The sequence below is a fragment of the Spermophilus citellus genome, assembly GCF_964194105.1.
Source record: "Spermophilus citellus genome assembly, chromosome: 14".
Lineage (NCBI taxonomy): Eukaryota > Metazoa > Chordata > Mammalia > Rodentia > Sciuridae > Spermophilus > Spermophilus citellus.
The window spans coordinates 3,776,223-3,802,505 of NC_138194.1; the positions used below are offsets into that span (position 1 = coordinate 3,776,223).

Genomic DNA, 26,283 nt, shown 5'->3' on the forward strand with positions numbered 1-26,283 from the left:
TAAAGATTCCTAGCAAAACAAGCAAGGAGATGGTGAATAGATTTATAACAATGGAATTTTTCAAAAAGACTTGTAAATTTAGTTTAAGTTATGGCTCTGGACTTGTTTCTATAGGACATTTTGAAAGGGAATTAAGATGGGTAGAAATGAATGAATTAGGAGTTATGTTACTTGTCTTACCAAAAGCTCTTTTTGAAGTTTTTCTGTCCTTTCTTTGAAAGTGGCAAGTTCTTCTTTGGTAGCCACCAACTCGATTCTAAGAGCCTCAAGTTCTTCAAAAAACCCACTTTCTCCACTGGCATTTATTAACTCAGTAGTTGTCTGGATAACAGTAGAAAACATAAGAAATACACCATTTAAAAAAAAAAGCTAAGTTCAAAGCATTTACACATTCTAATGAAGCTTTTCCAAGACTGACTGCCTAGGGGTTTTAGTGATAAATGCTCTTTCAACAAATAGTGAAACATTTTAAGAACTATCGTTTTGTATTCTTAAGGAAATAAGAAAGATTTTCTGGGAATGAAAGACAAATCATGCCATTAATATATATATATAACATTTATAAATTATTGATAAAAGTATTCTTTGTGCCACTCAAAAGTTTCATATTTATATTACTTTCCTCAAAAGATATGAGCTCAAAGATAATTATTATAAGTTATACCTAAAAAGTTATATTAATATTTTAATAATTATTTTAATAATTATTTTAATAATTATTACCTAATATGCAATTCCAATGAGCTAGGAAGAAGAAGTATAGTGAATGAAATTATTATCCTTTGCCAATATAAATTAAGTAGACATAAAATCCCAATGTATCAATTAATCTTCTGGGGCAGGTAAGACTGAACTTCTGGTACTTGAAATTGTAAGTTTATTAAGTGAGGGAACTTGAAGGAAAAAAGTCTTTGTCATGTCTGTCATACACTAAGAAATAACTGCAATTTCTGATCTTGTAAGTAGACTTAGGTCAGTTACAAATTTTTCCTAAGAAGAATAAAATCTATTATGAGGCATAAAATTTGACAAGCTAATAACTTGTTACTCATATTAATTCAATATGAATATATTTTGATATTTTTATAATTGTATCTCACCTACGTAACTTTCACAGATTTTATGCCAAAATTGTTTTTGCAAAATTGTGGTATGACCATTTTATGAAGCTCTCCCCCAACCAAAAAAAAAAAATTGTGCTGGTATTAATTAAAAATCATCTATTAATAAACTGTCTTCGGTGCAAGATTAGAATGTATAGAATACTCATGAATATACATTATTGTGGTGGTGATGATTATGGGGTGCACTATGGTACTTAAAAGAGATGATGACATAACATACTTAGTAGAGGTACATTAAGGGGGAAAATATCCACAGAAATTCTAGAGGACATTTGCTAAATTTAATGTTTCCATATTTATTTGAACTATTCTAATTAATGACAACCCTGATTGAATAAAGATGTTTGAAGATCACAAAATATAATTTGGGCCCATTATTCTAGTAATAATAAAATGACCCTATAGTGTTAAATTCAATCTGGTCCCTATACCTTGAGTTTCTGTGTAAGAAATGTTACTTGTCTGAAATGTAACTTGGTAGGAAATCAAATGAACAGAGTATAATCAACTACTAAGTCTCAGCCAATGATAGTAGGCAACTATGTTTCAGCCAATCATAGGCAATCAACCAATCAAATCACATCCAAACAAGGTCTAGCCATGACCAATCAAGCAATTTCTGAATTTTATGTGTGAGTTCTGCCTCTAAATACCACCCACTGTTGCACAGTGAAACTGTTTGAATCTCTTCTGGTTCTGAGTGTTGCACAATGCATGTAGCACTTTTTGCTCAAACAAATTCTTTAGTTTGTCTAAAGTTCTTTAAGAACAGTATGATTTTTTTAAATAAAATCCCATTATGTATAAATTGGTAGGTGTCAGCAGAACTGTTTGACTTAGTAAATTACCAATCAGCTTAATAAGCAAACGAAAAAAAAAGAGTTTATTAGGGTATTTTATGTGAAAAACTCAAATATAAAACTAACCTTGAGAACAAAATCTCCGTGAGGGCTTCTTTTCCTTTCTTTTCCTTCAAGTTTTTTCTTACTGTCCTCCAATAACTTCTGCAGTTCTATCTTCTTCGTTTCTTTTTCCAAAGCATTTTTCTCTGCAGTTTCTACTTGTTCTTTTTTTGAAATCAAAGTACTATGCATTTCAATCACTTGTCTTTCTAAGTCTGATATTCTCAAGGTTAATGCAGACATATCTGACTCCATCTTGTTTTCTGTTATTTGATTTAAATTCTGCATATTTTCCTTTTCAAGTTCTGATGAATCTACTTCTTTATCTTGATAGAATTTCACATATTCCTGAACTGCCTCAAGTTGGACTTGACTTACAAGAGCAGCAGCTACTTTCTCCTCAAGTACTTTCTGTAGGTTTACGATCTTCTTCTGAAGCATTTCTGTTTCAGATTGGCCTTGTTCTTTTATGTCTTCTATTTGTTTATAACACTGGATAAGTTCTAAGTCCTTTGCGCTAACAGAGCTCTCAAGCTGTAGCAGTTTCGTTTCCAAATTTCTGGAAACTTTGGTGCTTTCTTCAAAAGATCTGAGATACATCTTGTTCTCAGGGGGTTTAAGAACATCTTCAATATGGATTACTTCCAGTTCGGGTTGGTCTTTGCTGATATCATCTATAGTCATGCTAACACTTTCATCTGGTATACTTTGGATTTTTTCCTTAGGGTCATGTTCTCTCTTCAAGTTGACTAATTCTTGTGTTAGCTGATCCATTTTAAAATTGGTTTCTTTAAGTACATTTTTTGTGAAGGCCATTTCTTCATTAGTGATTTCTACTTGCTGTTCCAAAGCCAGCTTTTCAGCTATAACCTTTTCTAACTGATGTTTCAAGCTGTCCTCTTGTTCTGAGGGGGAACTGGTATCCACCAACATATTCTGTTCAATATATGACAATTCCTCCTGAAGTTTTTCAATCACTTCATTGAGCTTGTCTGTTTCTTCTTCTCTATTTTTCTTCAAACGTTCTTGATCACTCTTCAGACATTCTATTTGGGCTTCAAGATCCCTTATCAGTTCATTTTTTTCTTCAAAATCCTATTAGTTAATGAAAAAGGGAAACACAGAAAAGTATGTATTCATATTTTAAAATTTTGTTTTATTTTAGGGTAAAAACTTAAAGATGATCAGGCACAAAAGCTGTATGCTTGTCAGACACATTATGTTACAATAATAGACCAACAATATAGACCAACACCTCCCTTATCACATCAAACAAAGACCTTATTTAGAACATCATTCTGGAAGTTCTATTAAACATAAGTGGCTTATGCTTTTAGTATTTGATTCTCTATTAGGAAAATGTCAACATTAGTACATTTTATTGGAAAGGATAAAATACTGAATTAAGTCTATAACAGATGGCATCCAAAGCTAATTACTCTATTTAACTATATTAGATTTCAGATAATAACCAATTTTAAATGAGTATACCTTGTTATCTGTTGTAAGTCTAATTTGTTGATGAAAGTCTCTAATTTGCTCATTTAATCGATCAATTTCTACCTCTTTTTCCTGTATTATTTGAGCAAATTTCCCAAATAGCATATGCTGGTCATGAGTAGAGATAGCCTCAGGATCCTTCATGGCAAATCTCAATTTCTCCATTTCATCCTAGTGACAAAAATAACCATCATAGTTGGATGTATTCATGACATGGCATTTTTCACAACATTGTTTCAATTAAGTCTTATAAAAAATACATTTCCTACAATGTACAAGTAAAAAAAAAATTAGACATAATGTAGATCAATAATTCTTGAAATATTTTCATAAAAGATCTCAAAAATTTAATTATGAACAGAAAATAAGTTCCATGCAAATCTATTTGCTTGCTAGTGTTCTTTGAGTGAGTATTATTTAGATTTGGACTTAGTAAATGTTTATTATAACTACATAGGAGCAAAACTTATTATCTCTTTATAGAAAAAAAATTTTCTAAAATAGTTACCTTGAATAATTTATTTTCTTGTTCAAGTTCCTGTAGACGGGTAGTGGATTCCTTTTTCTGTATTTCCAATTGCATATGTAGTTGCTGAACTTCTTCATTTTTATTTTCAAGCTCATCTCTAAATTGCTCTAGTTGTTCTTCTAAGTTTGTTATCTTTAATATCAAAATTATGAAAAGTAAAGAAAAAAAACTTTACACACATGTTTGTCAAGATAGAATTAAGAATGTTGGGGCTGGGGCTGTAGCTCAGTGGTAGAGCACCTGCTGTGCACATGTGAGGCACTGGGTTCGATCCTCAGTACCACATAAAAATAAAGATATTGTGTCCAACTACAACTAAAAAAAATTAAAAAAAAAAGAATGTTGTATTTGCTTTACAAAGTACATATGTTTAATTCATAAGAATAAAGGAAAGTGGTTTTCTAAGCCAGCCATACCTGTATGGTTCCTAGACATGCTCACACTGCACATTCTTTTTTTTGTTTTTTGGTTTGTTTATTTTGTTTTTGTTTTGGCACTGGGGACTGAACCCAAGGGAGCTTTATCATGGAACCACATCCCCAGCCCTTTTTTTCATTTTATAGTTTTTAGATAGAGTCATGCTAAGTAAGTTGCTTAGGGTCTTGCTAAGTTGCTGAGGCTGGCCTCAAACTTGCAATCTTCCTGCCTCAGACTTCTGAGTTGTGGGATTATAGGTGTGTGCCACCGTGCCTGTCACACTGCACATTCTTAAACCATCTTGCCCAATTAGAAGACACCTTAAAGAAGGACACCAGGAAACATTTTCTACCATAAGCAGAAAGAGTCACAGAAAGGAGCAGTCCACATGCTAACTCTTATGTTAAATTCAGTTAAAATTAAGTTAGTTGCTATTGAAAAGCTTAGAAAAAATGTAGAATTAATTCAGTTATTCTAGTATCAAATAAAACTAACTTAATATAGTCCCACAAATATCTAATTATAATCCATTGAATGCCCTGGCTGCTTTGTGGTTTGATTAAGCAGATGGAAGCAGAGATACACAATAAGGTCAAGAGATCCTTAGGTCTGAATTGCAGAGTAAGTTAACAAAATAATTTTAGTAGAAAATCAGAGAGCTCTTACTTATAGGAAAACAGAAATTTAATTTTTGAAGATAGATTATTAGTAATAAAAGTAAAATAATCCTCTTTGATGGTTATACAAAAAAAATGAACCTGATGATGAATATTAAGAGCTAATTATTGCTCTATTTAAAAAAAATGGGATTGAGGACATTAGCAGTCACTTTAGCTCACTGCTTCACAGCTACTTAATATTTAATAAATGAATTTATAAACATATATTTACTTGATGATCAAAAATGTTGCATTAACAGCAACCTAAGATGCAGAAGCAGTGTTTAGTAGTAACTGGCTCAGAGCCAACTTTAAATCATTTAGTGCCTTAAAGTTGAAAAGGGGCATATCTTGCTTATATACTGATACATCACATAATTAGAATCATTCTAGCACAGGCAAGGCAAGGCCTTAAAAATCAGCCTAATATTTCTTAAACAGAAATGGTATCAAATCAGCAAGGAAAAAAAAAATCAGCCTAATATTTCTTAAACAGAAATGGTATCAATACTAAATAATGGCTATTATTTATAGAGAATTACTGCTAGGCATGGGTACAAAGTACTTTATATATTGTTATTTTTTAAAAAGCCTGTAACAACCTTAGGAGCTCTATTCTATGATTAACCCCATTTCAGAACTGAGGAAGGGAGTTACAACAAGGAGTAACTTGTCCTGAGGTCACATGTCTACTATGTGGTGAAACCACCTTTTGAACCTGGGGAGTTCCAGTCCTAAACTATAATTTATCCTGTTTCTAATAACTAATATCTAAGACCTCTACTTAAATTTTTTTTGTAACACTGATACTGAACTCTGTAGACACTAAAATACATTTAGTGGTTGTACATATATAATTTCCAGGTTAGTTTATTGAAAATTGTGATGACTGTATCTTCTTCAAAGTTATCTGACAGTATTTACACCTATTCTCTTCTATAACAAATTTTAATGACAAGGTATTATAAAATCAACATACACATAGTTATTTAAGTAAAATTGCTGCCCCACCTCACATTACCTTTTTTTTTCCTTGTAATATCACTTAATAGTCAAATTCTTAGCTCTATGTCTTAAAAGCCCTGCTACTCAAAGTGTAGTCTCTGGAGCAGCAGAATAGGCATCATGTGAGAGCACATTTGATGCACAGAATCTTGTGCTGCACTCAAGATCTGCATTTTGGAAGCTGAGGTTGTGGCTCAGTGGTAGAGCGCTTGCCTAGCATGCGTGAGGCACAGGGTTTGATCTTCAGCACCACATTAAAAAAAAAAGGTATTTAGTTTCTCTACAACTAAAAATTAAAAAAAAAGATTTAAAAAAAAAAGACCTGCACTTTAACAAGATCCCCAGCTGATTCATATGCAGAGAAGGACTGGTTTAAAGTACTAACATTTTTTATTTTAAGTAGCTGAACTTTAGACATCACATCAGACTTTAGTTTCTCCAAATGACACTATGGAACATTCTTGTTATTCAAGCAGACTCTAGTTTCAAGCTGTCTTATAACAACACCCAAACCAGAACATTAGAAAGGTTTAAACTTGTTTTACTTATCTACCAATTGATTATCTAGACTATTTGGATGACACTGATTTGTACCTATTTGAGTCTTATTTTATTTTTTAAGTGTTTTTTTCTCTTAAAAAAAAAGTATAGGGGCTGGGGTTGTGGCTCAGTGGTAAAGCATTTGCCTGGCATGTGTGAGCCACTGTGTTCGATTCTCAGCACCACATATAATCAAAAAATAAAATAAAGGTCCATCAACAACTTAAAACAATGTTAAAAAACTTATATATGTTTCACTAATTAGATAGCATATTCCTTGAAGTCTGGTGTTGATTTCACAACTGAACAAAAGTGCTCTACATTCAGAAACAGCTTAATAATAAATGTTGAATGACAGTCTTTAACATTTTTCACGAACAAACAAAATATATTCAGTGTTCTGGCATCATAGCATCATAGGGTTCCAGAATCAGTTCTTTCTGTCTGTACTAAGTACTAACCTCTCTTAAGGATCAGGTCACACATTGGCAAATTAGGAGATTTTAGAACAGAATCTATTCCCAGGGAGAGTGTTAAGGGTTAATGGGACAAGGCATTTAATATACTTTCTAGCCCTCAGCCCTCAGCAAAGTTAACTATTATTTACTATTGCTATCTGTAAACTAGAGCTCATTAGTTCTTCAGAGAGCTAAAACTTACTGATCCTTTTCTCAAAATAACTATTGTCTCCACAATATTTCCTTCTCCTATAAGAAGCTGTTTTCTTCTTTTTATTCATCCCACATTTCTAAATAGTCTAATGAACTTTCAAAAAAATGTTTTATACAAATCTAGGTTTTAGGAGTATTTGAACATCTCAACTATAATGATACATAAAAATATCTTTATGTTTATACTCAATAGGATATCTGAAAACATTTGCCTAGTTTTCAGGATAGAATGCTTAAGTTATTTTCATTAAAAGACATATGCTTTAATTCTACATTCATACCTCTCATTATTCAGTTATAGGTAAGGGAGTGAGTTCTGATAGAATACTCATTATAGTTATTTAAAGCAAGTAAATGAAGGTCAGCTGTTATTTTAATTTGTATATATTCACTCAACATCTTTGGCTCTGGGTCTCTATCTGCAAAAACTGAAAGTCAGTTAACAGATGCTCTCTATGGTTTCTTATAGTTCTGTACTACTAGTACTATGATCCTGAGTAAAAGGTAGATGTTTATTAGAAACTTAATTCAGGAAATTAAGGTGTTAGTAGATATATATTACATTCAAATGATAATAAAAATAATAGGGCATGGTGGCACATGAATGTAGTTCCAGCTACTCAGGAAGCTGATGTGAGAGGATTGCTTGAACCCTGTAATTTGGAGTTTATAGTCAGCCTGGCACTATACTTAATGGCTTCCATCTCAAAATACAAAAACAAAAACAAAAAAACCTGTGTGTGTGTGTGTGTGTGTGTGTGTGTGTGTGTGTGTGTATGTATAGAATTAGGGCTAAGGAAATAACTCAGTGATGGAATGCTTGTGTGAGGCCCTTTGAGCCCCAGAACACACACACAAATGAAGAGAAACAACTAGTAAGCTACATCAAATATCCTTAATCAACTACCACTACTTTTAGATCCAGTTGTGAAGGTTCATTTTTTGGGGGAGGAGATTATTCAGTATTTGAGATAAATCATTAAGTATTAATTCCTTTCAAATATACAGAAATAGTTACACACACAAAAAATGTGCTCACTGCTTCCATGAAAACTCCAAACTTAATAAACAAGAACTTCTCAGATGTTACATAAAAATGGGAAAACGATCCTTCTCATGGATCATTTCAACTATAGTAATTTCTATGGATTCCTTTTTTCTTCTTTGAACTACAAATTCACTGAACCGTCATTTTAGCTGATATCTAAATTAGTTTTGTAAACAGATTTCCAAGTACTTATTACCAAATACTTCTACGATATTTAAGCAAAATAAGTAATTGTTAAAATAAATTTAAATGTTCTGAGAAAAATTCTATGGAAAGAGACAAAAACATAATTAAAAACATTTTAAACATTTAAAATTATTTATTACTATACAATGTTGAGTATTATATGTTTTAGGAAAACTACTAGTAGACAAAGAAAGTTAAAATTACTATAGCTCTAAAGGTAAATTTTATTTTCTTGTTCTCACAGGGGTATTATTATGTTGCCTAGGCTGACCTTAACCTCCTTGGCTCAAGTGATTCATTCTCCTGCCTCAGAGTCCTGAGAAGCAGGGACTACAGGCATGCACCACCATGCCTAATTGGATCCTTCTCTTTAAGAAGGAGGGAGAAGGGCAACACAGGATAACTTTATAGTTACTTTCTTGTCATTATTATTTTGTGGTGCTGCAGATTCAAACCCACATTGAGCTAAATTCCCATTCCTAGTTCATTATTAATCTTTTAAGCACAAGCTTCATATGTTGTAAAACAATACTATCAATTCTCAGGGAAAAGTTTAAAAAGAAAAAGGAAAGCAAGCAAACCCAAATTCACAGTAGAGAGGAGCAAAAACTCAATGCCCATAGCACGAACAGGAGAAAAGAGATGCTGCCTTTTGTCCTAACTACTACATTTCTCCACTGTCCTCTTCATTCAGCCCGTACCTGCTAAATTATCCTTTCTCCCTCTCTAAATTTCTTCTTGCTTCAAAGTGCTCACACTAGTTATCCTCTCAACCTGGAATAAACTTCCTTCATAAGCTTATCAGTTCACATGTTTATTGTCTTGAAGATCAATTTAGGCACTGAATTGAGAAAGTCTATACTTTGGTTTTAGACCACAAACTTCATTTTGTTCAAATGATATTTTCAAGGTAACTGATTTTAAAATAACTCAAAACATATTTTGTCATTTAAAAATAAAGTGGTAGAGCGCTTGCCTAGTATGTGTGAGGCACTGGGTTCAATCCTCAGAACCATGTAAGTAAATAAAACAAAAGATATTTGCCCATCTACATCTAATACACACACACACACACACACACACACACAAAAGAAAAAAAAAGTCCTTACCTCTTTCTCTTTTCTGTCGATAGCATCTCGCTCAGCTTGCAGTTGCACTTCTAGAGACAATTCTGCTTTAGCTTCTAAGGCTCCAAATTGTTTTTGGTCCGCTACCTTTAAATATATAAGAATGTTCTCAAATTTTCAGACATTAAATACTGATTATTCAGAGTGTGTGTGTGTGTGTTCGTGTTTCCTTTTGGATAAGTAGCAATTCTCTCTGACCAGTTAGGAGGACAAACTCTACATTAATGAATATCAAAAAGTTACAGATATTCAGTCTTGAATACATTCATAGAGTCAAACAGGAACTTTTGACACTTAAAATGCATTTCTCAGATAAAAATGAAGGCTCTTTCCCATCTGCCCCCACCCTCAAGCTTTCTTATTCAAGCTCTGATGTTTGTGTATCAAACTTTTCTTCATTAAAACACTTAATAAAATTAACTCAAAATGTCACACCTTTTGAAAATTGTCTGTGCTAACAAGTAAGGCTTGTTCCAGTTCTCTCACTCTGAACTCTAGCTTTTCAATTTCTTCATTCCTCTCTTGTACATCTCTCTGAAGCTGTTCTTTTGATAGAAGCAGCTCACTGCACTTGTCTGTTTTTTCTTTTAGATCATTTGTTAACTGTTCAACCTGAAAATATAATAAACAAAAAAAATCTAAAAATTTGAAAAGTTCATAACTTTTAATTTATCTCAAAAATCATTTTTTTCCAAAAAACATTTTGAAATGCTATATTAATTTCATTTTTATAAGGATAGCAACTATTATCTCAAACAAAGGTTGATAGTTCCCAAGTTGATAAGAACTAGGCAGCACTAGTAAACAACAAATATTGCTTTTGCTCAACCCTTTTTAGAAAAATTTCTTTCTCTTAAGACTAAGACTTTAGCTAGGAAGAGGGGAAAACCACATTTTGAATAATGTTGAATTATCTAGTAATGGTACAATCATACTAAGACCTATGACCTTAAAGATGGCAAATTTGTAGAGTACTTACTGACTTGCTCTCAGAATGTGAAGATAACCTGAAAAAAAATCTTTCATGAATTATTTTTTGATAATAGTTATTTACAAAGCACTTTCAATCTATACATTGCACCATCCCAGAATAGAGATGAGGATGGGTGGTAAGAGAGAGCTGTACATTTAGTGTCTTAATAGTTTCTCCTGCATCCAAAATAAATGATGACACATCCCAGAACTTATCCCTGAATACTGATATGCAAGTGCCTTCAATTCAGTGGCTCTGGGATAGAAGAATACAGGAAGGATTAATAAGATAATTTATGAAATTAGTTCTGATCAAGAGGGAGAGGAAGTTCCTAAAAAGATAAGTGATGGTAAGAAATAAAAGAATACTGCCTTTATTCAGTGAAATACTTGGAGGCAATTATACAAAATGACAATCATTATTCAGAACATTAAAAAATGCAAGCTTAATTATAATTACAGGATTAAATTTTAACAGTAATAAAGCTACTGAGAATAATAGGTTGACTAAGTTTTGGATTAAGTTCATAAGAAAAGGCTATATAACAGGTACAATGAAATGGCATATTATAATGTTTTCACAGTTGGAATTTTTGGGTCTTCAGAAAAACAGAAGCTGGGATTAGTTCTGGCAGGGTAAGCAGAGAACAAATGGGTCACAATGTTCCTGAGGAAACTCAAACATACCTTAAAGTTTCATGAATGAGATAGGTCAACTTTCAAATATTTTTTAAAAAATTATATAGTAGAAAATGGCAGTCAAAGTTCGAGATCTTGAATTATCTTTTGAGTTTCAATGAATAAGTCACTGTTTTTCAAAAGCTAAAAATACATTTGTTAGAAATAAGGGCAATGACTACAAACAAGGGGAATGATGACTTTTCTGCTATTCTAGCAGATTTAAAATTTCATTACAATGAACTTATAGGCATTTTATACTTCATTGAGGTACTTTTAAGAGAAATGAATCAAGTAAACTTCTTAGAAATTGTAGATAATTTTCAGCAATAAAATTATTTTCAGAAATAATAGTAGTTGAATTTAAGTGTTAACTAAGGGCCACACTAATACTGCTATGCAGTGGGAGCTATTACTGTCTTTATTTTAGAAATGAATAAATAGATTTAAAAGGTTAAGTAGCTTAGTTACTGTCACACATCTACTACATAGCACAGCCATGATCCACACTGGGATTGCCTTATCTCAAGCACAATCTCTTTATAACCGGGATAAGCCATCTTTAGAAATATATATAAGTGATATACGTATAAATATGTATAATATTTCCCATGTAGCATTTGTTTAATAAATGTAGAGTTTTCTGTATGAGGAAAATGGACAGTGGGAGTGACAGAGTAGAAGCAGGGAGACTGGTCAGGAGGCTACCTCACACATATAGGCAAATAATAATGACAACTAAGACACAGGGAAATGAATAAAGGTGAAAAGAATAAAAAGATATAGTATAAATCTGATCCATTAATGGTTTGGGATCAGGGCTGAGAAGGAGTGGGACTGAGGAAGAATTCTAGAACTTAGCAAAGAAGATGATTTAGAAGGCACAACATTTATTGAGATGAAGAAGGAATAATTTTATTCTTGTCTTTTTGATAAAGGCTATTCAGGAACCAAGAATATGATTCCTGGATATGTTAAAAATGAGAAATCTATGTGGAGACGGAGTAGGCAGTTGAAAATTCAAGTACAGAGTTCAACAGAGATGTTAGGAATAAAGGAACATCTGTGGGGCAATTTACAGATGACTGGGAAGAAAATGTAAAAACGGAAGAACGAGGACTCTAAGACTAAGTCATGAGGTACCCCTCATTTATTTTGGGTAGGCAGAAGACAAATAAATACTGGAGGAGAGAGACCACACTCTACAGTAGGTGTGTCACAGCAGTCAAGAGAAGGCGATACTTATAGAAGACTGTAATGAGTGTCTCTAAATGGTTGAGTAGTATTAAAGACAGAGAGGTGATTACTAGATACAGCCAAGAGGCTTTGGGTAACCTTCATAGGAACAGTTTAAATATACTAAGGGGTATAAAATTCCAAGAAAAAGATGTTGGAAACTTCATTGTAGTGGACTGTAAAAGAGAAGAGAAAGGGAAATAATTAGTAAAGAGTGACTACAGAGAATTATCAGTTTAGTTGGGATGGGAGTAGAGAACTAGGCAGAGAAGTTTATTTAATACTAGAAAATATATAAAGATGGAAATAATTCCAAATTTAAGTACAACATTTTTATATTTTGTTTTTTGTTTTTGATGGTGCTGGCATCAAATCCAGGACTTCAGGTATGCTAGGCAAGTGTTCTACCATGAACTATAACCCCTAGTCCAATATAAACATTTTTTAGGGTTAATGACCTCCTCACATTTAAGTAACATTCAATGTCCTGATTTTTAAGATTTATACCTTATTCACTTTTAAGTTTTTCATAATGTAACTCTTACTTCACACTCAAGATACAAATAGGCAATACCAATAAAGTTCTTACCTCTCTAGTTTGATGTTCACCAATGGGCTGGATTCGAGGCACAACCTTAAGTTGTTGTTCTAACTTCTGTATTTCTGGTTGGAACACATCTCTCTCATGTTCTCTGTCAATGGCTTGCTCCTGAAATTGAACAATAATAAAAACAATAGTAATTGAAGAAACAATATTTATTAAACCAATTATCTCTCTTTAGTTATAGGTTAAGTTTGTTTGAAAAGAAAGGACTGATGACCATGGAATCACAAAGATTCAAAAATATTTTTGGTATGACACATTACCTATTTGGGTTCTTCCACAAAATTTAAATACTTAAAATTTATTTGAAGTACATTTGTTTTCATTTAGGTAATGTTAAACTCAGAATGAAATAATTCTTCTCCATCAATGAATGTACTTGTACAATGGAGAAATTACACTGCTAACTCAGTCATTAAGCAAATAAACAAACTGTCTGGTAAATCAATTTCTTATAATCTTAAGTTTTATACCTAAAATTATAAATAGTATAAGACTCTAATTCTCTGATATGTGAAGAGAAAATCTGGCTTATAAGAAATCTTAAAGAAGAATATCCATGTGAAATTAAAGATTTAACATCTTTTTGGAAGAGAGCAATGGAAGCTTGGCAACTATTCCAGTCCAAGTGCCACACTGTTGTTACCTGTGTTCACACCTTTTGAGGTGGACACAATGGTAGACAATTAGCTCTTGGAATTCTTACCTGCTTTGACTACTGATTAAATGAGAGACTAGTAGAAGATTAACTATGAATTTTGGAACGTTAACTAGTAGGGCTTATTCACAAGCTAGTGGCACAAGTTTTGTTGTTGTTTAGGTTTTTTTTTTTTTTTTTTTGGTGCTGGTGATTCAACCTAGGGCCGGCCTCATTTCATTCATGCTAAGCAGTACTCTACCACTGAGCTACATTCCCTGCCCTAGTTTTACTATTTTCATTTTGATTGTTACATAATAAATTATTGGAATACTCTCTCCATTGGTGGAATACACACATAAGCAAAAATATTAAGAGTCCCTATAATTTAAAGTTAAAATAATATAGAACAGTATCACATAGTATTCTACTGAGAAAAATCAATATCAAATTGCAAATACTTACATCTAAAATTTTTCTCATTTTTTCTAATTGCTTTTCCAGTGCTTGGTTTTGCTGTCTTAAATCCATTACTTTAGCATCTTTTTCTTGTTCCATCTCTATAAACCAACTGACTTGCTCTTCAACATCTATTTCCAAAGCTTTCATTTGTTTTTGAAGTTCATCATGTACTTTCTCAGCCTGACACTGCAATTCTAGCTTTTCCTTCATTAATTTTTCTGTCTCATGTAGTAATTCTGTTTATAAATGCAAAAGCATTCAGAGTTAATTATAATTAATGGTGCTTCCAGTAAATTTTACCTTCATGAAATAAAGGCTGAGAAATATTTTAAGTCCATATTAAAAAGTAAATATTCTCTTATAGAAATAACAAAATATCTTACTGCTACACATACATAAACTAGTATTATTAAAATTATGCAGAATTAACAAAAAGAAAGTCCCGTCACAAAAACACCATTTTTGTAAAAACATAGCAAATGACAAAAAAGCCACTTTTCACTATTAAGAATAGAACAAAATTGAATGAAATTTAAGCATAGAAAAAGAACATTTTTATTTACCTCACACAAAAATTAATTCATTCCAAACCCATAAATCACTTTCATACGTATACATAATATACACAAAAAATCACTGTAAATCTTTAAACAAGCAAGGAAGAGTTGTAGAAGAAGAAATATGACTAGACCCAGAATTTCCTGTTATTCTTACTCCTTATTAGATCCATATTACTGAGTTGTTTTTGCATGCTCACATGTATGTGCATCAAGGGAAAACTGACACGTGAGAGGCAGTGTGGTTAGCACTAAAAACAGACTATGTCTTCAAATCCTAGCTTGCCTCTTTTGTTTTACATGATATTCAATATGATGATCCTTGGTTTCCTTATATGTAAAATGGGAACTATATCATTGCCAATCTCTTACAGCAAATTTGGAATCAAATGAGTTAAAATATGTAAAACAATAACTGTAGTATAGTAAGCACTATTGTGTTAGTATCATTATTAATATAATAATAAAGTATAAAAGAAAAAGTAAACCAATCCTCTAATAAAGAAAATGGAAAGAACTTATCTCTAGAATCTTTATACTAACTGATGTACCAACACTATACTCAGGACAAGGAATCAACAGAAAAAATTTTTCCTTTGAAAACAACACTGATACTAGATGTTAACATAAAGTAAATCAATCAGAAAGCCTCTTACTAAATTCCAATGATCTTTTTACTACCATCATCTTATAAACTTCCTGACTTAGAAGAGGATTCTGGAAAGTCATAGACTACAAGATTTAATATATTTGTTAACAAAAAAAAAAACATTTTCTTTGAAAAATTGAAATTGTTTTAAGTTTCATGCATAACATATAATAAGATGATGTCATTATCAATCTCAGTTGTTAATTTCAAGTGAAAATGTGAACTTTTATAGTAAGACAAGTTGTTTTGTTGTTAAAGAGAACAACTTTAAGAGTGAATCACAGCAGCAAAACTGCGAAATTAGAGACATGTTAGTTGGTTGAAAATCCAAGGGTTACTCAAAATTTGCATCTAAATCTACCACTCAAAAATAGTCCATGCAATTGTACGCACACACCTGCTTCAGGTGCTGCATCGACTGCAGCATCTACTAGTCCTATGAAAATAGAAAACAAGACAAGACACAACAAAAATATTATACATATTCTATTGGCTAAAATAAGATAATGTATGTGCCCACATATATATTAGAAAGCAGACGCTGAAGCCACTGATTATTATCACTGGAGATTTTAAGAAGTTCCAATATTTCTTGAATATTTTACATGTATGACACAAAGTTTTTCCCCATTAAAAATTACAACCCTAAACCCATGTTAGACTAATTTCATCATTTTACAAAAAATGTATGTTGTATTTCTTAATTGATCAAATGAAATTAGACAAACAGTTTATAATTCCAACTTATGTTTACTATAAGTGAGGACACAATAAACTGAATTTAAAGTTTTACTATTACAAAGATTGACATTTACTGCTAAACAAACTTTAACGTCAAGATATTATTTAATTTCTTATTTAAGGAAAAATTAAGGTTATTTATAAATTTAAATTCTCTTTGAACTCCTACTACACTAGATGTCAGCCTGCTTCTAGTGCCATTGACCTTTTCCATCTATTTGGCTTGCAAGCCCCAGACCTGCTTATTACTAAAACAAGTTCTTAGTTATTTAATCCGACAATACATTTTTGCTGTCTCTTTTCTATTAAAAAGCCTAAAGCTTACACAATTTATAAAATATTCTGGCCCATTATTTGTAACCTTCTCTTGAGGCAGATTTTTGGGGTTAAGTAAAGAATTGTCTTTTCCTGTTAACAGTCAACATCTGCCAGAGATTAAAAAAGAAAGAAAAGAAAACCCTGGTTCTACTTGGTTGTCTAATAAGACAATTACCTATAGGTATGTTTGGTTATAATTTTTTTGAATATACTTTTTTTAGTTGTCAGTGGATCTTTATTCTACTCATATACAGTGTTGAGGATGGATCCCAGTGCCTCCCACTTGCTAGGCAAGTGCTCTATCACTGAGTCACAACCTCAGCCCACTCTGCTATTATTTTTCAAGTTCCTATATGGTATATGAATAATGGCATTGAAAAAAAGGGGGGAAAATCACTCTTAATGTTTAAAGAATATAAATGAAAAGAAAAGTGTTCCAAAGTCTGAAAATACGTACGTTGTACAACTGGACTTGCTTCTGCTTTCATTGCCGCCTTCTGTCTTGACAATAATTCTTTTTCTGCTTGGATTTCTTGTTGTTCTGCTTCCAATTCTTGCAACCTATTACCTGCACGTAACAACTCCTGCTCAAGGCGATCTATTATATCAGTTTTTTCCTGAATTTGCCTTTCAAAAAGAGTTTTTTCATCTGCGTAGCCATCAATGATACCTGTAAGATAAAATGAACAGGAAATGGAATTACAACTCATTTAAATTTGAACATTAATATGTTTTAATATGAACAAAAGAGCTGTTAGCAAAACTTTAAATCATTCCAACCTATTAAGAGTCTTGAATGAATTTGCTATTAATAGCAGCAACTTATTGACTTTTTTTTTTTTAGTTGAAGATGGACACAATACCTTTACTTAGTATATTTTATGTGGTGCTGGGGACTGAAGCCAGTGCTTCATGTGTGCTATCAAATGTTCTACCACTGAACCACAACCCCAGCCCTTAACTTTTAATATGTACATTTGATTTAGTCGTCATCTTCTTTTTTGAGTACCAGGAATTGAACCCAGGGGTGCTTTACCACTGAGTTACATCCCCAGTTCTATTTTATTTAGAAACAAGGTCTCACTAAGTTTCTTAGGGCATTGCTAAATTGCTGAGGCTGGCATTGAGTTAATAATCTTCCTGCCTCAGTGTCCCTGGGCATGTCACTGGGATTACAGGCATGTGCCACTGTGCCTGGCCTAATGCAGTCTTCTTGTTTACCAACCTGACATTAATGTGAAATTTCTCTAAACTTTCAAATACTTTGCTATACTGAAGTATCATCACATTGTATATGCGTAATTCACTTTAGTAAAAAGATAAAAATAGACAAGTTTCTAGCTTAATGTAAATCAGATATTATAAATCGAATCACAATTATAATAGAGTAAAGAGAATGGGAGAGGGGAAAGAAGACGGGAGGGAAAAGAAGGGGATCATGAACTGAAATTTATTTCCATGCATGTATGAGTTTGTTGAGATGAACTCAGCTACTATGTATGACTATGAAGCTCTAACAAAACATTTTCTCTCAAGTTGGTATTTTAATTCTAGAAGGTTAAGGTCAATACCACAGCATGGGGGAAGAGGCAAAGCCCAAGGCTTTAGAGGCTTAAAGCCTATGGTCACTATTTAATGGTTACCTTAAACAATTCAATAACATCTTTACCTTCGGTTTTCTCATTTTTAAATTACAGGCATGTCTTAGGATGGTGGGATCATGGTAACAACTCTCCACCATCCATTTCTCTATTTTCTAAAATTCCTTTATATTTTCAGTAATTCTACAAGTTCCTTTTATATTTAAATGTGTATATGCAGTTTTAAAAACTGCTTGGAAAAACTCTGAAGACAACTACTTTCCAATGGCTGCTCTAAATTAGAGTAGATTTGTTTCTGAATTTGGCTGTACATCAAAATCTCTATTTTAAGATTGAAGTTCTGCTACTCTGACTTGCCAAAGGCAAGGTACTTACCCTCAGCCTTACTGAGCTCCACTGCCAGCTGTTCTCTGGCCCTAGACTCTTCATGAAGGCGCTCTCGCAGTTCTTCTTGGCATTTAAGGAACTCTGTTGCCTGTTGTTTCTGTTTGAATGACTCACGCATCAATTCTGTTTGTGTAACTTTTGCATGTTCAAGCTAAACAAGAAGGGAAAGAATACATAAAGGAAGATGAAGTGTTGGAAAACCAGTGTCATTTTCCATTAAAGTAAGGATTTCAAATAAAAGACATATTTCTGACTTACAGTCACTTAAGACTGTTCTAATGCATGTTAACATTTGTGGGTAGGATAAGTCAATAGTAGACTCCACATTTGTTTTGAACACTTTAGAATTTGGAGGCATTAAAAATATAGCCTTCTTAGAATGCTATCATTGGCATATACTGACTCCATTTTTAAAATAGTTTTTAAGATGGTAATACACACTTGAGGCCAAAGCTCTCAATTGCCATAACTTAATCATTTGTGCGAAATTACAAAAAAGCACTAACTTTGCTTTAGTTATCTGAGCTTTTATATGTCACCATCTACTTATCTGTTTTTACTAAAACAACTACATGCAGAAAAAAAAAAAAAAACCTCCACAAAAAACAAAAAACTGAGCTCAAATGTTTCCAGTACTTAGCCCCAGAATTTTAAGAAATAATTGTATGTATTGACAACAGGCTTACAGCAAGTCTCTTAAATAAATTTTGTAAATTTACATAAGTTTGTGTATCAGAAAGACATTACTGCCATGTTTTAAGCTTAAAATGATAAAATGTAGTGGTTTCTAAGGTTTCTAATTAGACATTAATAATGTATTATAAAATTAAGATAATATTTAAAATCTTATTCTTAAAGACTTCTGCTCCTCACACCTGAGTGTTATTGCCAAACCAAATCAATTTCCAAAATATTCAGTATACAATTATTGTTTTTTTAATTTAATTCATTTTTTTATGTTGTAGATGGACAAAATACCTTTGTTTTACTTATTTATTTTTATGTGGTGCTGAGGATTGAACCTAGTGCCTCACACATGTTAGGCAATCACTCTACCACTGAGCTACAACCCCAACCCCAATAATTGTTGTTTTAAAAGAAAGTTTAAATTTTATTTATAACCTATTATTTAAAAATGAGCATAGATATAAGACTCATAATGGAAAATTAAACATAAATTTTAATTTGTAACTAATTTCCTAAAATATCTGTGAAAATATATTGTTACTTTAAAAAGGAAAAATTTTATGAACATGTTCACTTTTAACTACCAACAGTATTTTCCTTTAAATGTGGATAAATACTATATTTTAATTTTTACTATAAAGAAAATGACCATGAAGTATACATGCTGTACACAACTACTCTCCTGAATTTAGTCAATACATTTTTTAAAGTACATCAATTGCTTCAATATGTACATAATTTTTATTATATACTAATGACCTAGAAAATACATGAAATATAGAGTTCAAAGTTATAACTAAAAGAAGATGAACTATTTTCCAAATTTACTACATAAATTCAATAGAGTATTTACAATAAAATAAATATTTGCTTTAGATAAATTTGATAAGTCTTTGCCTCTATGCTCCATTTCACGACAAGATCTAAACCACCTTCACATACATTTAGATATTTACCATGAAATCATGAAAAAACCCTTCAGTTTTAGAAACAAAGCAAAAACCTCAAGCAATCAAATAAGTAAGACTAATATATTTTATTTACAATAGCAATTGGGATCCACTGCATTTGGGATAAGAGTCCCCCTTAAAATTCTCATTTACATACTTTACACAATACCTTCTATCCAGTTAAGGTATGATTTACTCCTAATATCTATAATAGTATGAATTATATAAAAATTTTAAACTCAATATTTTCAAAGTATTTAGTAAACTCACCATTATACTTAAAGTATGGATAAGCTTTAGTAAAGATTATGACACTTAAAACAAAAGTTGTAGAAGGGGTAACAACACTATTCTAAAAACCATCTGGTTTGTTAAATATTAGCTAGCATGTACAGTTAAAGTCACCAAAGTTATAAAAAAGTGCTGAATAACTTGTAGTCAATCATTCACAACATATTTGAGAATCAAATAAACCTGGAATACTGAATATGCAGGTATCTTTATGCTAAACACCTTTAGCAATGTTTATAAGTTTCACATTAAAAACAGAAGAAAGATATTTCTCTACAGAATTAGTTGACATATAGAAAACTAAAAATAAGTTCCTTATGGTGTAAGAAAATCTAGAATCCAAGTTTGCTTTTACCTTGCCTGGAACTACTGTCAGTATGTCATGGATGTAAACAATTCATTTAGCTGGTCTAGGTATCACAATACCTATTCTCTCAAATATAATCATTCCATTTTTATTCCCATTTTTATTCAGGATTGGATTCATAAACATACAAAAACAAGAATCTTAAAGACAAGCAGAATATTTTTTAAACAATTCACCTGGCACTGGAGAAGTGTAATATTATCTCATTCTGCTTTCTGGAATTAAGAACACAGCCAAGTTGGGACTTTTAGATCAAATTGAGCCCTTTGATACATTTAGGATGAATGGGCAGCAGTATATACCAAACAATAACAAAATAAGGTTCTATTCCGTTAACCTTATTAACAATACTTAAAATTTCATTTCTCATTATACTTATTTGTTAAACTAAATTAATATTTTATACTTACTGAATAAGGAGGGGTAGGCAGTGAAATTTTAGAAATTAGCTTTAATATATGCCCATTTCTTTTATGAATCAAGTGGAAAATAGAAGTATTAATAATTACTGAGTTATTTTCATCCAAATGTTCACACAAAGGAAAAGGATACGGTAAAGGCACTCGAGATTCAACCTCATAAATATCTTCATCTTGTTCTTCCAACCAACAGCCATCGAGTTTGACAGTTGCCAAATAGGTCCTGTAAGAATCCATTCTAGAAGATGAAGGAGCCAAGCTTCTTCAATTATCAGTTTTCTACTACATTTAAAAAGTTCCTTTTAGTTTATCTAGATATTCCATTCTGTTTAGTGCTATCAAATACATAAAAAATTAATTCATAGTACTGAACAATAAAAAGGGTGAAAATGTCTGGCGGGGGGAACCCTACAAATCTAAAAAACAAAAACAAAACAGAAAGACTCCTAAATGTCTACCAGTCTTTATCTGAAGAATCCAAAACAAAACAACAAAAAACTGCACAAAAACCAAAAGCACGCAAACAAAACACCACTGTTTTACCTAGAATAAGTAAATCCTTGAAGAATAAAAGAATGAAAACATAAATGTGTAATATGCTGAGCAATAAAACTGCTTTTGGTATCAAATTTGTCTGTGGTAATAAGTAAGCCTTCCAAGCAGAACCTGGCAGGGAAGGTCAGGTTTTAAATCTCCATAGTAGCAGTCTTGAGAAACGTAGTTGCAACATTATTTCCCTTGGTCTTGCAGCTTTGCCCTATTCAAAAGGAAAAGCTCTTTCAAACCGAGCTGCTCAAATAGCCTTGCAGGCTGAGCCAGAGGATTCTAGTCAGTGTCCCCTGAGGAAAAGGTCAGAACAGAGGGTGTGGTTTAATGTCTTTACCTATATGTGCACTGACAGGTGGAATGTGAATTAATACGCCCACAAAAAAGCCTGCCTAACAGGATCCAAGTTCCACGTCAGATCTTTGAAAGAGTTATTTAGAGAAGTTTATAATGTGTCTAAGATAAGCTGGTATTTTTCCACCCTACTAAAAATTGTTTTAATTAAAAATGTGAATAAAATATGTTTGAGTTTACATTACTAATCAGCTATTCAAGCATATCAAATAATCATAATTATTTCTGGAAATTAAATTAGAATTTCTTTTTGATAATTCCTTAAGATATAATACTTTTGAGCAGCCACTGAGGCTAACTAAATACAGATAATTCAGTTATAACTTATTTTCACATTGACTTATTTATAGAGGGCATATTAAGGAAAAAATTCTTTTTAGAGCCACTTTGTATATAAGTCGATAATTACACCACTTAAGGTAGCCTATGAACCCTGACTGAAATGTAAAAGCGACAAATTGTCCATAATAGTTAGCTTCAGGTTGTTCCAGAAGCCTGAGCAATACTGAATAAACCAGCCATTCATAATTTTAAAAGATAAATAACTTACTCATTACTAATAAAAGACTCTCAATAATGAAAGTTGTTTTAAATAAAAGACTTTCATTTTGGTGCCTTTTTCCCCCATCTGGTAACGGAATATCCTAAACCCACAAAGCCTTTATCTAAATGGAAAAAAACCATACTAAAGCAAGTGACAGGCTTAAAAAGGCCTTTGATAGCTACTCTGACTACATAAAGTAGTTTCGAAGAGCTAGTACTTAAACCCTTCTCAGCAGACTAGTAACTGAGGCAGAGAAAATGAAATTGTTTTATATACAAGTCCCAAAGTTGCAAGGAGATGTAGTTAGGGAGGGGCAGCTGCTGCTTAAAGTTCTGAAAATTTTTGCTTATTACAGTTTCTTATAACCTGTAGTTAGTCTGTCAAGATGTCTTAACACCTATATGAGATGGAGGCCTGACCTTATGACTGTTGCAGCTAAATGTGATTTTTTTTAAAAAGAGAGAGTGAGAGAGAGCGAGAGAGAGAATTTTAATATTTATTTTTTAGTTATCGGCAGACACAACATCTTTGTTTGTATGTGGTGCTGAGGATAGAAGTTGGGCCGCACGCATGCCAGGCGAGTGCACTACTGCTTGAGCCATATCCCCAGCCCAAGCAGCTAAATGTGATTTTAATGAAGCTCCAGCAGACGTAAAATCATCAATACCCTAGCTGTTCACACTTTATGAACTGGTGGATCCCACACCTAGCCTATGAGATACCTCTTAAAATACTCTTTCCCTGCTTCTTTTGCAAATTAGTTATTTTGATAATCATCCAATTTCTCTCATTTGAGGTAAAAACAAAACTGTGGGTAAGAAATAATTATTCATAAATAGCAGCATTTAAGTCAACATAAGAATTAACAACAAAGAAAGAAAAAAGAAAGAATAACTAAGGAGAAAAATAGACTCAAAGAGTAATAGATAAAGATGACCCAGAATGTGGCAAACAGTCTTTGTAATAATATATTAACTAGTGGCATACTACATTAATTGATATTCAGAAAGAATACAAAATAAAACAATAACAAAAAAAAACTGCATAAAAACCAAAAACAAACAAAACACCATTGCTTTAACTACAATAGGTAAATCCTTGAAGAATGAAAGAATTGAAAACATAAATGTGTAATAAGTTGAGCAATAAAATACCTTTAAATTAAATGATATACTAATATTTTCACCCCAGTTTTGGAAACACATAGAACTTATTTCCATTAACATAAAACAAAAATCTTTATAAGTAAGGTGTGTCCTCTTATGACTAGGAACATGGGTCATGGTAAGAAACTAACTACAAATTTAACTACTGTTAAAAATGAATGAAAAAAACTCAAAAAGTAGTAAAGAAGAGTCTGGATGATGGCATATGGTGATTCTGACAATAATTCAAGTTATATTCAATTTTGCTTTTTCCTCTAGTTTAAAAGCATATAAACCTTTCTGCAACTAAAAACTTAAAATACAATGACTTCAATTTCTAGAAACACATTTAACTGTCCAGACTAGCTCCTTATCCTCGGGTTACAGAAGATCATGGCTTTACCATATACAGGAGGCTATTAATTGACAGCATTGAGCTACATTTCCCCAATGAAAAAGGTTTACATTAATCATATAATGTCAAGCTATTTAACCTTTTTTCCCTGTAAATTATTTCCTTCAAATTGTAAAACACTTCTGCTGCTGTCTTTTCGTCTTCACTTTATTTACTTATTTCTCTAAATTATTTAATGGAGGGACTAACTCCTGCATACATTACCTGACCAATGCTAAGCACACTGGGGGCAATACTTGATGGCAAAATGTGTTTCAGTACTTATAATTATGATTAAAACAAAAAGCTTAGCCTGATCTTTAATTCTCAGATTCCCCTTTGAGAAATTATAGAAGCCTGTAGCTTTGATTCCATTATTCTAAAAAATAAGAACTAGTAAACTCACAATAGTGCCTTATAATGAAAATCATTCTGAGAGAATAAATTATTCATTAATTTCTTCCAAGGAATTATTTTTTATTTGCATTAAGTTTTATCTTTTATTGACAAATAATGATTGAATATTTTGAGGTACAAAGTGATGTTTTCTTACATGCACACACTGTGGAATAATCAAACACATCCATCACCTCAAATATTTATCATTTCTTTGTGGTTAAAATTCTCTTCTTTAGCAATTTTGAAATATATGTTAACTATTATCACTATGCTGTGTAATAGAACACCAAAAATTATTTCTCCTCTCTGAAACTCCCCCCCCCCCCCAAAGACTTCCTAAGAGAAATATTTTTTGGTAAATAATCTCCTTGGCTCTAAATAATAACCTCTGGATTCCATAAAACTTCAATTGTTGAAAGATTAACTCCCAGAAAACAGACATTTCTATTTCCACCTAACTGAAAAGTCAAGTGTTTTTGAACTGATTCTCAAAGATAATTTTTCTGCAGAATTAGAGAAAGACCACTAAATAAAGATTGTATTACAGAGATTATCTTTCTAAGGGCCTTAGAAGATTTTCTAAGCATGTTTCATCACATAACGTTGAAAACTAGTCCAACAAATTGGAAAACTACCAAACTCCACTGAAATCGTTCCTGTTAAGTTTGCCAACAATCTCTGGATTTCAAAATTCATTTCTCAGTTATAGTTATGATTAAAACTAAAGAATAACTAAACAAAAATCTTAGTCTGCTCTTTAATCCTCAGATTCCAAGAAGGCAGAAGTAGTAGTGGTTAAGACCACGGATTCTGAAACTAAAGTACCTGGGTTCCCACTCTAACTCTCCATAACTTATAAACTTGGGCAAATGACTTCTCTAACTGGTTTCTATGTTTCTGCTCTCCTTGTACTTTCACCACCCTCTACCTACTCTATTCTATTTTTAACAATAGTCAAAGTGTTTATTTTGGAAAATACAAGTTAGATTCTCTAACTATCTAAAGATGGAAACAATCTATATGTCTTTTAAACAGTAAATGGATAAACAAACTGCTGGAATTTCCCTCACTTATTAAAAAGGAACAAACTATTATTAGACATAACAATACAGATGATTCTTAAATGCACTTTATTAAGGTAATAAAGCCTGACCCCAAAATTACATGACGCACGTTTTCATTTATGACAATTTGGAAAAAGCAAAACTGTAGGAAAGGAAAGCAAGCCAGTGTTTACCACAGGCAGGAGGTGAGAGAGTGGGTGACTCTAAAAGAGCAGTGCCTGGGAATGTTGGGGTGATGAAACTATTTTATATCATGACTGTAAGTGATGTAGATGACTCTACACACCTGTCATAACTGAAAGAACTGTCCACAGAATGATCTTTTTCATATATTAATAAGAATGAGGAACTCAATGGAATGAAAAAAATCATAAATAAATTATGACTGTTATATATATATGAATAAAAATTACAAATGAGTTATGACTGTTATAAATATTCATGTATTATATTCATATATATTTGAATATATATGTGAATGTGTTTGTGTGTATGTATGTTTGTGTATTCATATATGAAAAAAAGCACACCAACAGGGTGAGAGAGAAAAGAGTTAACCTAAGGTATTGAAAA

At 32.1% G+C, this 26,283-nt stretch overlaps 1 protein-coding gene across 1 annotated transcript in view; it reads right to left on the bottom strand.

Annotated features, from left to right (window-relative positions):
- Positions 1-26,283, bottom strand: part of LOC308633208 (A-kinase anchor protein 9-like) — a 125,195-nt gene that overhangs the window by 31,218 nt on the left and 67,694 nt on the right. The window contains exons 19-28 of the mRNA XM_081265743.1: positions 18,539-18,701; positions 17,020-17,232; positions 14,301-14,533; positions 13,184-13,303; positions 10,144-10,320; positions 9,691-9,795; positions 4,035-4,187; positions 3,518-3,697; positions 2,051-3,121; positions 181-321 (exon numbers count right to left, since the gene is read on the bottom strand). Coding sequence (XP_081121869.1) covers positions 181-321; positions 2,051-3,121; positions 3,518-3,697; positions 4,035-4,187; positions 9,691-9,795; positions 10,144-10,320; positions 13,184-13,303; positions 14,301-14,533; positions 17,020-17,232; positions 18,539-18,701 — 2,556 coding nt within the window. The remainder of the gene's footprint in view (positions 1-180; positions 322-2,050; positions 3,122-3,517; positions 3,698-4,034; positions 4,188-9,690; positions 9,796-10,143; positions 10,321-13,183; positions 13,304-14,300; positions 14,534-17,019; positions 17,233-18,538; positions 18,702-26,283) is intronic.